The sequence below is a fragment of the Berghia stephanieae genome, chromosome 6 (assembly GCF_034508935.2).
Source record: "Berghia stephanieae isolate SIO BIC M18660-M18661 chromosome 6, UCSD_Bste_1.3, whole genome shotgun sequence".
NCBI lineage: Eukaryota > Metazoa > Mollusca > Gastropoda > Nudibranchia > Aeolidiidae > Berghia > Berghia stephanieae.
In genome coordinates, this window is record NC_088365.1 from 36,847,575 (window position 1) to 36,861,037 (window position 13,463).

A 13,463-nucleotide genomic window follows, 5' to 3' on the forward strand; every position below is an offset into this window, starting at 1 on the left:
TAAAAACTTAGCAAGTAAAGAAAGTAACCACTTGTATAAATCAAAAACTGATTTTATGAAATGTAATTTTTTTTCCACTAGAAAAGAAAATGAAATATAGCAAAATCAGCCTTTGTGAGTATCAATGATAACAAGGTAAAGTTGCCTCCAAGAAATTATTGGTTGATTATGATTTTCACTTTTTCTAGGAGAAATAAAACAGCTATTGAGTGCAAAACACCAGCCCAGCCAGACAAGAATCCCAAGGTCACTGTGGAGGTCAGCTTTGGCGGTTACAGGAAAGTGGCACCTGGCATGTTTGAGTACAAGGAGGACCCTACTATCTCCATTATTGAACCACTTAAAACTATAATGAGGTACTAATAGAGACATGTAAAATGTCTGACAATTGCCAGATTTCTGACAAGAGCACCAAAATATTTTTACTCTTTTCATTATCATTTTGCTCTTTATGTAAGCATAATTTGACGTAATGTAGGTGTCATCCGTTTCGTGAAAAAATTTTCAGACAGTTTTGGCAGCCGTCTCTTACAGTTGTGTTAATATAGAATAGTGTAACCATCAACAAACAGGAAATCTGTATTTTGTTACCTGAAAATTATAGTTTAAAATACATCAACCTTAGAAGCAGTGTTAAAAGTAGTCCTTCAGAGCTATTAGGCCCATGGAGCCTCCGTTTATCCTGGTTTCTATAGCATGAAATGGACAATAGCAATTGGTCACTACCCTTTGGATAGGACACTAGTCTTTCGCAAAGTACTTTCCACCAGATCTAACAGACCCAATCACTGCTGGGTGGACAGAGGGTTCCTAAAAAAAATCTCGACTTCACCTGGAATTGATCTCGGTCCTTTTATGTGTGACATGAGTGCTTTTATATATAGCGCAATATCCACTTAACGTGCTCAAAGCGCTTTACAGGGGGTCCATGGCCAACAGCAACACTTAACATGTAGGACGAGACATGACACCTGTTAGGCGATATTACAATTTTTTTTGGACAGAGACAACGCTGTTGACAGCCAGGTACTCATTTTACACCTGAGTACGGTGAGAGAATGTGAGTTAAGAGCCTTTTCCAAGGATTCAACTATGCGTCGAGAGAGGCTCGAACCCAGGATCTTCCGATCTGAAAGCGAGTGTCATACCACAAGACCACATAGCCGCACATTGATATTGGATTTGGGACAGTAGAACATTGCATAGTCTTTTAACGGAATACCAGCAACATGAATCTAAACCATCTGGTTTTTGACAGCATATTACAGGCTAGGCACTGATAGAAATAGAGATTGTAAAGGAAAACAAGCTGATTAAAATGGATTTATTCCAGATTAAGCTGTATTATTGTGTATTGCCATTATATTTTTCAGTATTACTTTATATTTCTGCCCAATATGAATGTACAATGGAATTCACTGAGCACCCGAATCTTTTACAAACCAAGCAATGATAATTTTTTCATTTATTTTAACCTGTCAGGTTTTTTATGCTCTCTTTTATAGCTTTGATAAAGATACACTTGCAGATTTTGAGCTCATTTTATGTAAAAAATTTATTGGCTTTTACACTATAGTCTGCATTTTTAAGTGTGACACTTTTATATGACGCCATAGGTGGTTAAGCTCTGGCCTGCTTATATTGGACGCTCTGTATAGTTTTTTTTATTCTTGTGATATTAAAGAGAAAAGGAAATTAATTAATTTTGCCTGATTATACTCCATCATTTTTTCTCTATAGTGGAGGCACTTCTATAACTGTACGAGGTGACCATCTGGACTTGATCTCCAATCCAGAATTCTTCACAATTTGGAAGGAAAATACTTTTGCTGAGGCAAGTCTCATTCAGTTGATTTGAAATCTCTGGCTAGACCACACCCCACCCCCCACTTTTCTTTTCTCTCTCTCTCTCTCTCTCTCTCTCTCTCTCTCTCTCTCTCTCTCTCTCTCTCTCTCTCTCTCTCTCTCTCTCTCTCTCTCTCTCTCTCTTTCTCTCTCTCTTCTTCTCTCTCTTCTCTCTCTCTCTCTCTCTCTCTCTCTCTCTCTCTCTCTCTCTCTCTCTCTCTCTCTCTCTCTCTCTCTCTCTCTCTCTCTCTCTCTCTCTCTCTCTCTCTCTCTCTCTCTCTTATACAAAGAACAAGACACAATTAACAGACAGGACAATTCCTGATCATGAAACTTGTGTTTACTTATGAAACTTATATTTATATGTGATGAAGTGAAGTTTTAGGAACAAATACACTTAGCTGAAAACAGCATCAGTTGTGTTTCATACCTCAATGTGAAAATAATCACAAGTAATGACATTTGCATCTGCTTACATGCAAAAGGGTCATTTATCAATTTAAAAATGTAAATCACAGGTTTTATGATTTCACTTGAGTCAACTGTCTCCTAAATATGCAACTTGAATGTTCTAATGAAATGATCACTTATAACGCAGAAGAAATTCAGACCCGCATTGATGTCCCAATTTAACAGCATCCCAATTACTTGCGTCTTATTAATCATCATCATTATCATCACATCAACAACATTGTTGCCATCATCATTTTTGTTGTGTTGTTATTGTTATCATAATTGTTTCTGTTAATTGAAGTTGATATATTTTGTTGCTTACTTCTGTCAGTTGATATTTTATTATAGTACTCTATATTAGACTTTGCATTACATCTTATGTGTGATGCATAATGAAATAAGTCAGCCCTTTCTTATGAGAATTTTTCAAAATAGGATTTACAATAAAAAATGAAAGCGGACAAACGGAAGGCTAAATAGATGCTAAGTGGAGAATATAAATTCTGGTTTGAAATGAGATTTATTCCAAATGAAATGAGCAACTAAAATGTCAGGTTTTGACATTCTATTCTCATGAATGTAGATGAATATGAAAGCTAATGTTCTTTCACTCTGAGTTTTCCATATTTGATTTCGGAGAGTTAGCAGATTTCATTTGATAATATTAATATTCTTTTTTTTTTAAAGGACTGTGAAGTTAAAAGCACAAATATTATGGAGTGCCAAGTACCAGCTCTGGAAGCACCATCTACCAATGTGACTGAGACAAGCCCTCTGGAGGTGGAATATGGATTCAACATGGCAGATATAGAGAACCTCCGCAATGTTTCTCTCCACCCAACATTCAAGCCAATGCTTTACTACCCTAACCCTTATGTTGCACCATTTACAGAGGATGGACAGACAAAAAAACTGGATGGTGGAGATTGGTTGTCCATTCAAGTGAGTTTGTTTTTTCTTAAAATACTAATCTTTTCCCACGTGTCCTTTGATGTTTTAATACAATATATCGTATCTGTGTCTAAAATCAGCTCATGTTATCTTAATATGTATTCTCTATATCATACATAACCTTGCTTGAGCCAGTGACCCTTCCTGGTGTATAGTCTTATCAACAAGATGCTGGGCTTATTGTTCCTGTTATTTTCTCTTTCATATAAAGCCAATGTATTCTTCTTCTGTTAGAAGTCGTTCCCAAAGATTTTTCTTGGGCTTTATATTGAACACTTCCACTGAGTTCCTTAATGTGGATGAAAATTATTGAATTATATTTATACTTATGCTGAGGCAAGTCTCATTCATTTGATTTGAAATCTCTGGCTAGACACCACACCCATCTCCCCCCCCCCACACACACACACACACGCCTCGTGGAACAGACCCAAGTGGCACATGATAAAAACTTTAATGAATGGTGATAAAACTCCCTATTCTCTCTTCCCTTTTAGAGTTCCAAATTAAAGAATTGACAACTAATATTTGTGTATGGCTTACCAATGGTGTATCTCATACACCACTATTTTTGATGCTTATTTCATTGTCAGTTGAACTTTTCACAGAACTCAAGTGTTGCTGGTCTTCTCAGGCCAATAAATTTGTAGGAATATTTGGAGGCAAATATGAATAAAAACTGTCAGTGTTTTTTTAAACAATTAACTTGTTTGTCAGTTGTTTTGAATGTGATTTACCATGCTGTTTCTGTGAAATCCTTTTTTGTTGGCATTCCTGTGGCATATGTCAGTCAGATATATTAGTATTGAAATTATTGAATGTATCATATTCTCAGCAATATAAAAACAAAGTGAATAAAACAGATTGAATTAAATTTACAAACCCACTTCAATACATTTCTTTCTGAATCAGGGTCGTTTCCGTATGGTGAATGTCCTAATGGCTAGTGTCCATGTCTATGTCGGAGATGAGATGTGTCAGAAGACGTCTGCTAATGAGTTGTCCATCACGTGTGAGCCACCAACTGAGACGCCCCGTGGAACAGATCCAAGTGGGAAAGCAGCAATCACTGTAAGGATACAAATCATTTGATTTTCAATTTCCTGTGCTCTTTTAATACAAGAACTTTTTTTTTTAAAACAACATTTCAATGCAATATTCTAGGCATGCTAAAAGGTTAACAATGTCTTTTACAACTGTTGAAGCCAGTAATTCGAGTGGTGCTTAATTGTAACAGAAGCCTAATTGGAACAATCTATATGTGACAGAATTTTTTCTATATAATTTCTACGGGTTAATTGAAACGCATATCGATTAATTGGAATGATTTCAGAAATCCATTAAACTTATTTTCCCCACATTCCAAAATAAACTCTCAATCATCTGTATTATGTTTGCTACAATAACTACATTACTTCAAATGCTACAATGTCAAGTCTTGATAGATTGTTCCAATCATTAAGGTAATCGGTTAATTGGAGTTCTACTTAATGGAATGATTTCTGCTTAACGGGACTGATCCAATTAAACGGTTTCCATTATTATCTTTTTATGTTTATCAGCCACAAATTTCAAAATTAATTTTACATAAAAATCTAAGCACATCTAAAACATTTAAGTGTCACAGAGCAGTGGCAATAGCAATAAGAATATATGCCCACAAAAACAACCTTTTATTCTACATTAAGGAATCTTGTTATGTACCCTCTCATCATATACTGTAAAACAATATCTCAAATTTTATCTTGCCCAGGTTAAGATAGGTAATATGAAATCTGTTCCTGGATATCTAAAGTACAACGTAGAATCTGCCCAGGACAAACCTATCACAGTGGGGATTGTGTTAGGGGTGGTGGTGCCAATCGTCTTTATCATTTTGCTCCTGGCCATCTGTGTCATCAAGCGCCACCGTAAGCACAAGCCAGACCAGAACTTTATCCCAGATGTGTTGAAGGACAATGAAGGACTGAAAGAGGGAGAGGAGGATGAGATAGGGATGAATAACATGCCCATCAAGGTTGACATGAATGGTGGACAATATGAGGGTAAGGACATTTCTTCATATCATTTTTGGAGGAAGAAGACACTATTACCAGAATTTTAGCAACCCTGCAATTATCACATTCAGTGTTAGACTCAGTTATTAAAAATATGTAAAATAAAAACGTATTGCTTGCTATGCTTGATGTGTTGGAACTCGCACTTTGCATAGGTCTCAAATTTTTACTATTTAGTTCATTCCTTTTATTTCAAGCCCACCTCTATTTTTTTTAATGCTCATCTGACCGAAGGGATATTCTCCACATAAAAGGTGGTATTTTAACGATAAAATTCATAAAGATTGCTGTCTATAGTGTCTTATAACTTGTGGAACACGTATGATGCTATCTGCTTTTTTTCTTCTTTTGTTTGTGAAATCCCATTTTAAAAGAGAAAAATTTGTCCCAAATTACTGAGTGGGGTTCCTGGCCTCTCATAGTGGGCAGGGAGGCACTTACGATGTCTTCTATCCCCTTTTAGCTGTTTTCCAACATGCTTTCTGTCTTTGTCTTGGAATGAGATTACTTGGTTTTGTCCTGGCCCTGGCCGGATACCCTAGCTGGGAGGGAAACAGTCAAATTTATAGTTAGGGTTTTGAAAGATATTTTTTTTCTTATAAATCATCTCTCTGTTATGCATTGTATTGTTTTACATATGATTTGTAAACATTTGAATGTGCTCCTCTTAGTGGGGGGCCTGTTCTTGTATCAGGATGAGACTTTTATGTGATCTCAAACTAAGTACTTTGATAGTGTGCTCTTGGAATCTACATCTGTTTCCTATTTGAACCAATTCCCCTTTGTCTTACCTTTTCTTAGCAGGTGCTTTAATTGTAATTCTAGAACTTTTTACTATCCCATTTTCTTCCTTTTTACTGGCGCTGATATGACCTTAATGTGTTGCAAGCATAGTAAAACCCTTAAAAACAAAAACATGTCCTAAATTATGAAAAATGAAGGTTAGAAACTTAACTCAATTTGAGGAAAATATATACATTGTTATAACTTTTACAACAATGTTCTGCCTCTAATAAAAAAGATTATGTTTGTATATTTATCCACTTTATTTCTAATAAAAATTGCGTTCTGTGAAAGCCACAAAATGTTCCTTTTTGAAAATTCTGCGACCCATGGCTTTGGGAGAATCAATACAATGTTCCATAACAATCCAATTCAAAACAAAGACACAGGCAGCATGTCAAAGTACATATGCTAAATATAGGAGACAGGTTTGTGAATTGTCCTCTCGCTTCCAGGATTTTGTTTAATAATCTGGAAACAAAGGGAATGGTATCTGTTGTTTGTCCTGGCTATAGGCATTGTAAACTTGGAATAATGTCCTCATTTTTGTTTTGTCCTATGTTGGCAAAAAAAAAAATATCTCGAGCGTACATAGGATTGAAATAATTTCCTTGCATGAAAAGCTAGTATCTGTTAATTGAGCTGTCAGAACCCGTTTTCCTCCCCCCCCCCCCCCCTCCCCTCCTCCTTATAGGGCCTTTATAGTATTGAATAACTGCTTTTTCATGACATGATCATAATTAGGATAGATGCTATTGGGCTCCATAGGTCTGATGGCTCAAAAAGTCCACATTTTTGTTTATGTCTTGTGATTGCTATTTTTCATCAATTTTTTAAACAGACTCAACCCCTTACATCAATGAACTATTGGCTAAATTTCAAGAACCAGTCCTCAAACAGAATATTGCATCAGCTCTCATTTCTAGACAAAAGCTTCAAGTTGGAGATCTTATTGGCAAAGGTGAGACAATATCTTTGCTGCTCAGATATAATTTCATATAGATACAACTTGATCTTATTTCTCTTTATTTAATACAAACTTTCTAGAGTCTTTTGTTATAAATGGCATCAGTTGATATCAACATTATTTAACCAGTTAAGTGCCGTACTCTGGAAAGACTTGTATTTAAAATTGGGCCAGAAAACTTGTCCTTCAAATATTGAGCAATTTAAATGACCCTCATCAAGGCAAAAACTCTCAAACCTGGGACTTCGCTTAACAGATTCCTTTCCAACTAGAACGCTTTAGAATAATGAGGATTATTCCATTAATTTCCATCCCATTTTGGAGTTGATTTATTACTTTTTTTTTCTTTAATTTCTGTACTTGTTTCCTCAATGCTCGCCCAGATCATTATCATTACCTTTCATATTCTTTATAGGTTACTATGGAGTTGTTTACAAAGCGGTTTATCAACATCCAGAAACTGAGAAAGAAGTTGATGTTGCTGTTAAGACATTACAAGGTGGACTTTTATTCTTTATTTTTATTTTTTAACTGAATCTTATCAATACATATTACTAGCTTCAATCTTTTTTTGTTTCCATTTATGATTGGTTTTTTTTTTTGGGGGGGGGGGGGGGGGGGGGGGAGTGGGAATGGTAATTTTCATATTTTTTCTTTTTAAAACTGAATGTCATTTATTCTCTGTTGGGTTTTCAATTTAACGTTACGTTGTTTCGGAATTGGTATTTTTTAAATTTAAATTTATCAACATTTATTGGCTCAGCACTACTTCTAGACTATGGTGACCCTGGTGATGGTGATGATGATGATGATGATAATAATATAATAGTAAAAATAGTCATTTTTTATAATAGAGAAATAAATAAAATGATAATAATAATAAGAAAAACAATAAAAATAATAACGATGATGATGACTATTCCATTATGCATGCTCAGTCTATTTAAACTGATCTGATGATAATTTTGGCTTTCATTGACTTGACTAACTCAACTTAGCACCTTTCTCCTCTTTGTCATATAATTGGAAATCCTCGACTGCCTCTTCTATCCTCTGTTTTAGATCCTTCCACCTTTCATGGTTGTTGACCAAAAATCTACTGGCTTTCATTAGAAGACATTATTTAAGAAATCTATTTTCCTCTTCATAACATTTCTTCCAGCTCATAGATCAGAGGCTGAAGCCTTACAACAATTCCTTCAAGATGTGGCTATGGTCCGTGACCTCAGCCACCCACATTTACTTCCTGTTGTTGGGGCTTGCATCAGTCCCAGTGATGATCCTATCGTTGTCATGCCCTTCATGGCTACTGAGGACCTAGGATCTTTTGTCCGAGAGCCTACCAAGGTAGCCAAGTTTTAATTTATAATTTTTTATATAATCCCGGGATTGAAATTTGAAATGATACTTATCATTCCTCCTTTTCCCCCCTTTCACACACCCTAACAGAAATTCAAAGTAAATAGTTTCAATGTTTTTTTTCTTCTGAGGGTTGTGTTGTTTTTTTTTAATGACAGTCACAATTCTGTTGAAATTAATAAGTATAAATTACTTTTTGTCTGTTAAAAAATTAAATAACATTTCTGATACCCTGTTGATTTTTTGTTGTTTTTTTTTAGATTAATTGTCCACTTGTGACAAAAATGTCATTTCTTAGGGAAATTTAATAATTATGATTTCATGCACTTACCTATTATTGTTACTTGAATATACATATCGTCCCTTCTGTTTTTCTTTTCCAGTCATTAACTTTAGTCCAGCTTTTGAGTTACAGTCATCAAATTGCAGAGGCCATGGCATATTTAGAAAATCTACGTATAGTCAATAGAAATCTAGCTGCCAGAAACTGCATGTAAGTACCTTTGCTTTCTTTTTATAAAAACCTGTTATCTCACAGTATTATCTCTTGGTCACCACACAAGTCAGTTTTTGTAATATTTTTCACCAAGTTTATTTCTGTTATTTAAAAAACAATTTCCATGCATCACCACTTATATGTGTAAAAATGAATTTCTATATTTCAGAATTATTGAGGAGGAAGACAAGTCATCCACAATTAAACTGACTGATTATGTGGTCAGTGCTAGTCTATTTTCACACAACTTTTATATTGACTCAGACAGTGGCGCAACTTCTGAACTTGTACGATGGATGGCTCCAGAGTCTATTGAAGAGTTCTATTTCTCATCATCATCGGATGTGGTGAGTTGGGCATAATATATATATATACATGTATATATTTATTTGTATAGATACAGTCAGGTCTCCATTATCCAAACATTTACATTCCCAGCATTTTGCCTGGATTTCAGAGACATCCAGATAGTGGAATCAGTACCTATAGTGTCATATGTAGTTTTGGCCTATCATTGCAGCCAACTGTAAAAGTACTCTACCACTTTTCATCAGTGGACAATATTTGTTTTGCTAGAATTGTTTTCATTTATATGGTTTGTTTTTGATTTTGTTTTTTTTTTTTTGTTTTTTTTTGTTTTTTGGAAGGGGGGGGGGGGGGTGAGTTTGATTTTGTTATTTATATACACATATTTCAACAGTTCTACACACCAGACACCTTTTCAAGGCACCCTATTGTTGACAGCATGTGTTATGTGTTCGAAGAGATGCAGTCTTGGCTTTCCTTCAAATGAGGATGTTTGTTGTGTATTTGTAGAATTTTGATAATACACCTACTATTGTGTGTTGGGGGCAGTTATAAACTTTCCTGTATCGTCCTCTACTTGGGGTTTTCAAATGGTTTTTGGTTCAATATAGCCACTTCCTCATTCGACTCCATCTGTGCAACCAACACCACAATGCTTATGATTTTCTAAAGGAAAATGGTTGGCTTGGTAATAAGGAATTCATTTTTACTACTCTCCAACACCACGGTGAACTTTTGTGATTGGAGTTTGGTTGACTCTGTGTCGATAAAACTACAAGAGAATTGTGTCTATTTACTCATTTGTTTATTAAATGTGTTTTCTATGTAAATTTGATAACGGATTAACAAGGTACTGTTTGAAATTTGTAAATTTATAACCATTGTATTGGAGCCCCTTCAACAACCTATTATCGATAACTAAAATTAAAAGAAAGTAACGTCTACTTAAGTCTCTTATCTACGGAAGTACAGTCTTCGACTATTGATTATAAATTAGGAATGAACATTGCATCATTCAATATTCGCAGTATCTCTTCAAAATTTAAGAAAAACTACCTGGTTGAGGACCTATTTACTTACAAATTAGATGTAATAAGCATACAAGAGACCAAAGACAAGGCCAATAATGAAATAATACGAGGTTGCCGTCTCATTACATTTGAACATGAAAATATCCAGGGAGGGCTCGGTTTTCTAATATCAAACCGACTAACACCTTATTTAGACTCATAAATGAAAGAATATCTGTTTTGCGCTGTAAAAACATTCCATGCTTTCTAAGCAACAAGCCTACACTTATAATCAACATCCACCATCCTACTGCGGGGACATCCAAAAAGACTGAACAGTAAGTGATAGATTATACAATGAAATTGAAATGATAATCCGAGACCATGTAAATGACAACATTATAATAACAATGCTAAAATAGGATGAAACAAAGGAAGACCATAATGAAACGTGCCTTGGTGCTTATCCCAAAGGACTGCGTAGTGAAAATGGCCAGTATCTTATTGATTTTTGCTGCAAACATAAATTATTCATATGTAATAGTACCTTTTAACACCCTTCCCACCATATTAGTACATGGCAAGGAATGTGGAAAAATTCTGATGATAAGATTATCAATACTTACAATCAAATAGACTTTATCATAATTTTGGACCATTACACACGCATTTTCAATGATTCACAAACATATGCAGGAACGAAAACATCTACAGACCTAGTCAAGGAAAATTTCAGAAACACATGTTGAATCTTTCGTCAAAGAAATTAAAGGATGCCTGTAACCCAGCTGAAATTCAACAGCATCTTGTCCAATGCGTGCTGATGAGAGGGAATGAACACTGCCTGAGAGAAGTAGTACACAAAAACATGAAGATAACATCCCAACCCAAAATGTAATAACAGAATATTTCCTACATTGCAACAAATATGTAGGGAGACTACCAACATCGAAAGTAACTACCTTGAACCAGGATCTCTCTACATATCAGAAATTCCTGATTCGGTTGAGTCTGAATTAATCCTTGAAGAACTAAGAAAAACTGCAATGCCTCTGTACTAAAGTCACAACAACTGGCCCAGGACTGTGACCAATGGAAACAACAACATGGATGGAGAAAGCAGCTACTCCTCAAATTTTAAAAACTCTTTGACTGAATCACACAATTATCAGTAAGTGTCATTCAGACTGTGAGGCTTACTACTAACTCTCAATCAAGGTGAACAAAAAAATATTGATAATTTATTTTTACATAAAGGTCAGATGAAAAAAAGAATTGTCTAATGTGCTTAACTAGAGGCTCCCAAAATGTAGAATTTTACATGATGTTATCACAATGTCTTGAACCCCATCGTGAGATTCTCATGACATGCCTTTTCCTGTTTCCCATCTGAAACTATTATTGTAGTTAAATAACTGAGTGGGGAGGGAGGTACATGCTGTGTCTTCTATCCCCCCAACCCGTTTTCCAATTGTTTCCTGTCGTTGTCTTGGAATGAGATTACTTGGCTTTGTCCTTGCCCTGGCCAGAGTTCCTTGGCTGGGAGGGAAACAGTCGAATGTATAGTTATAGTTTTGGAAGATGATATTTTTTCCCTTGTAAATCATCTCTCTAATATGCATTGTATTATGTTTAGTTTATATATTATATTCTATGATTTGTAAACATTTGAGTGTATTCCCCTAGTTGAGACCTGTGCTTGTGTCTGGATGAGACTTTTAGGTGATCTCAAACTAAGTACTTTGATGGTGCGCTCTTGGAATCTACATCTGTTCCCTATTTGAACCAATTCCCCTTTGTCTCACCTTTCCTTTTGTGCTTTAATTGTAATTCTAAAACTTTTTACTATCCCATTTTCTTCCTTCTTACTGGCGCTGATATGACCTTAATGTGTTGCAAGCGCCGTAAAACCCTTAAAAACATAACATAAACATACGTAGTTAAATAAACGCTGAACAATAACCATTGTTTTACAAGTCTTGTTTTTCTATTTTCAGTGGTCCTATAGTGTGGTTATGTGGGAAATTCTTACACGTGGTGTTGAACCATATCCAGGTCTGGCCCCTAAAGATGTTGCACACCAAGTCAGAGATGGCAAACGTCTGGCCAAACCAAAGCATTGTCCTGAAGATGTGTAAGTACAAAGTCATTTAGAAAGGAAAAACATGTTTTTATGAACTCTTCCACTCTGAACAACTTCTAATCTTGTTTTTTGAATAATCTTACTCAAAGAGATTTCCAGTTGTTGAGTAAGTTTAGTAAACAAAGGAAGGCAATATAATATCTACCACTCTTTATACAATAATTGACAATGTTAAATATTTATTTGTTACGGGTATCTCACTTTTGTGGTGATTGTGTGATTAAGACATTACACTGTGCTGCGACCAAGGGAATGCAAGGTTCGATCCCCACTTCAGGGATTTTGTTTTTACTCCTTGAACACGGTAATTAACCCCCAATTTCCTTACCTGGGTGATTTCTGATGACGTTAGACGTTTGTTTGATGGATTGTCTATGAATTCTGTTGTTTTAGACGTTTGCTTGCCAGATTGTCTATATTCCTTCATGGAATGTTTACTCAACTGCCTCTTACAAAGCAATGCAGAGGGACATTTTAAGATACTACTGAAAGTAAAAATGGTCTTACTGAAAAAGACTATTAAAAATAGACAAAACTTTTATGGATGGTTTTTAATCTCTAGGTATCAAGTCATGATGAGTTGCTGGACGTCATTACCAGACAACAGGCCTTCCTTCCAACAGTTGTTAGAACGTCTCAACCCTTATGTTTCAGCAGGAGACAATGAAGCAGATAATCAAGAGTCACAGCCATTAAATTGTGCTGTGGATGTTGGAGGCAGTGATGATTACCAACAATTGATAAGCTCAGAAGAAACGTGAATCTATTTTATTTTTTAAACATGCAATCGACCTTACATGAAAAATACATTTTTTTTTTCTTACAGGTTTGAAATGTTTTATGCCAAAACAATATGTAAAATGAGCGATTCTGTTTTCCAACCAAATATGCTATTCAAATAGAAAAATAACAGAGGTTCACTTTTTTGTAGGTTGCTTTGTTTGAACGCCATATAATCCCTAAAACCCCTATGGACCTCAAACCTAGCGATATGCTAAATTCCTCACTTGCCACTATTCATAAAGAGAAATATAAATGGACAAAAGTAACAAATCTCAAAAGTAAAGCAGTAAAATAGTCATAAACATCCCAA

General features: G+C 35.2%; 1 protein-coding gene across 3 annotated transcripts in view; it reads left to right on the top strand.

The window, feature by feature from the left end:
* LOC144974976 (uncharacterized) overlaps positions 1-13,463 on the top strand; it is a 145,356-nt gene extending 131,893 nt beyond the window's left edge. For 2 of the 3 annotated variants that reach the window (XM_078918554.1, XM_078918552.1), the window contains 12 exons: positions 189-356; positions 1,741-1,834; positions 2,986-3,240; positions 4,162-4,320; positions 5,003-5,294; positions 6,931-7,050; positions 7,472-7,555; positions 8,219-8,403; positions 8,799-8,908; positions 9,081-9,258; positions 12,225-12,361; positions 12,933-13,271. In XM_078918554.1, coding sequence (XP_078774680.1) covers positions 189-356; positions 1,741-1,834; positions 2,986-3,240; positions 4,162-4,320; positions 5,003-5,294; positions 6,931-7,050; positions 7,472-7,555; positions 8,219-8,403; positions 8,799-8,908; positions 9,081-9,258; positions 12,225-12,361; positions 12,933-13,131 — 1,981 coding nt within the window. In that variant the 3' untranslated portion in view covers positions 13,132-13,271. Of the gene's footprint in view, positions 1-188; positions 357-1,740; positions 1,835-2,985; positions 3,241-4,161; positions 4,321-5,002; positions 5,295-6,930; positions 7,051-7,471; positions 7,556-8,218; positions 8,404-8,798; positions 8,909-9,080; positions 9,259-12,224; positions 12,362-12,932 lie in introns of all 3 variants that reach the window. The other variant, XM_078918553.1, reaches the window with a different exon arrangement.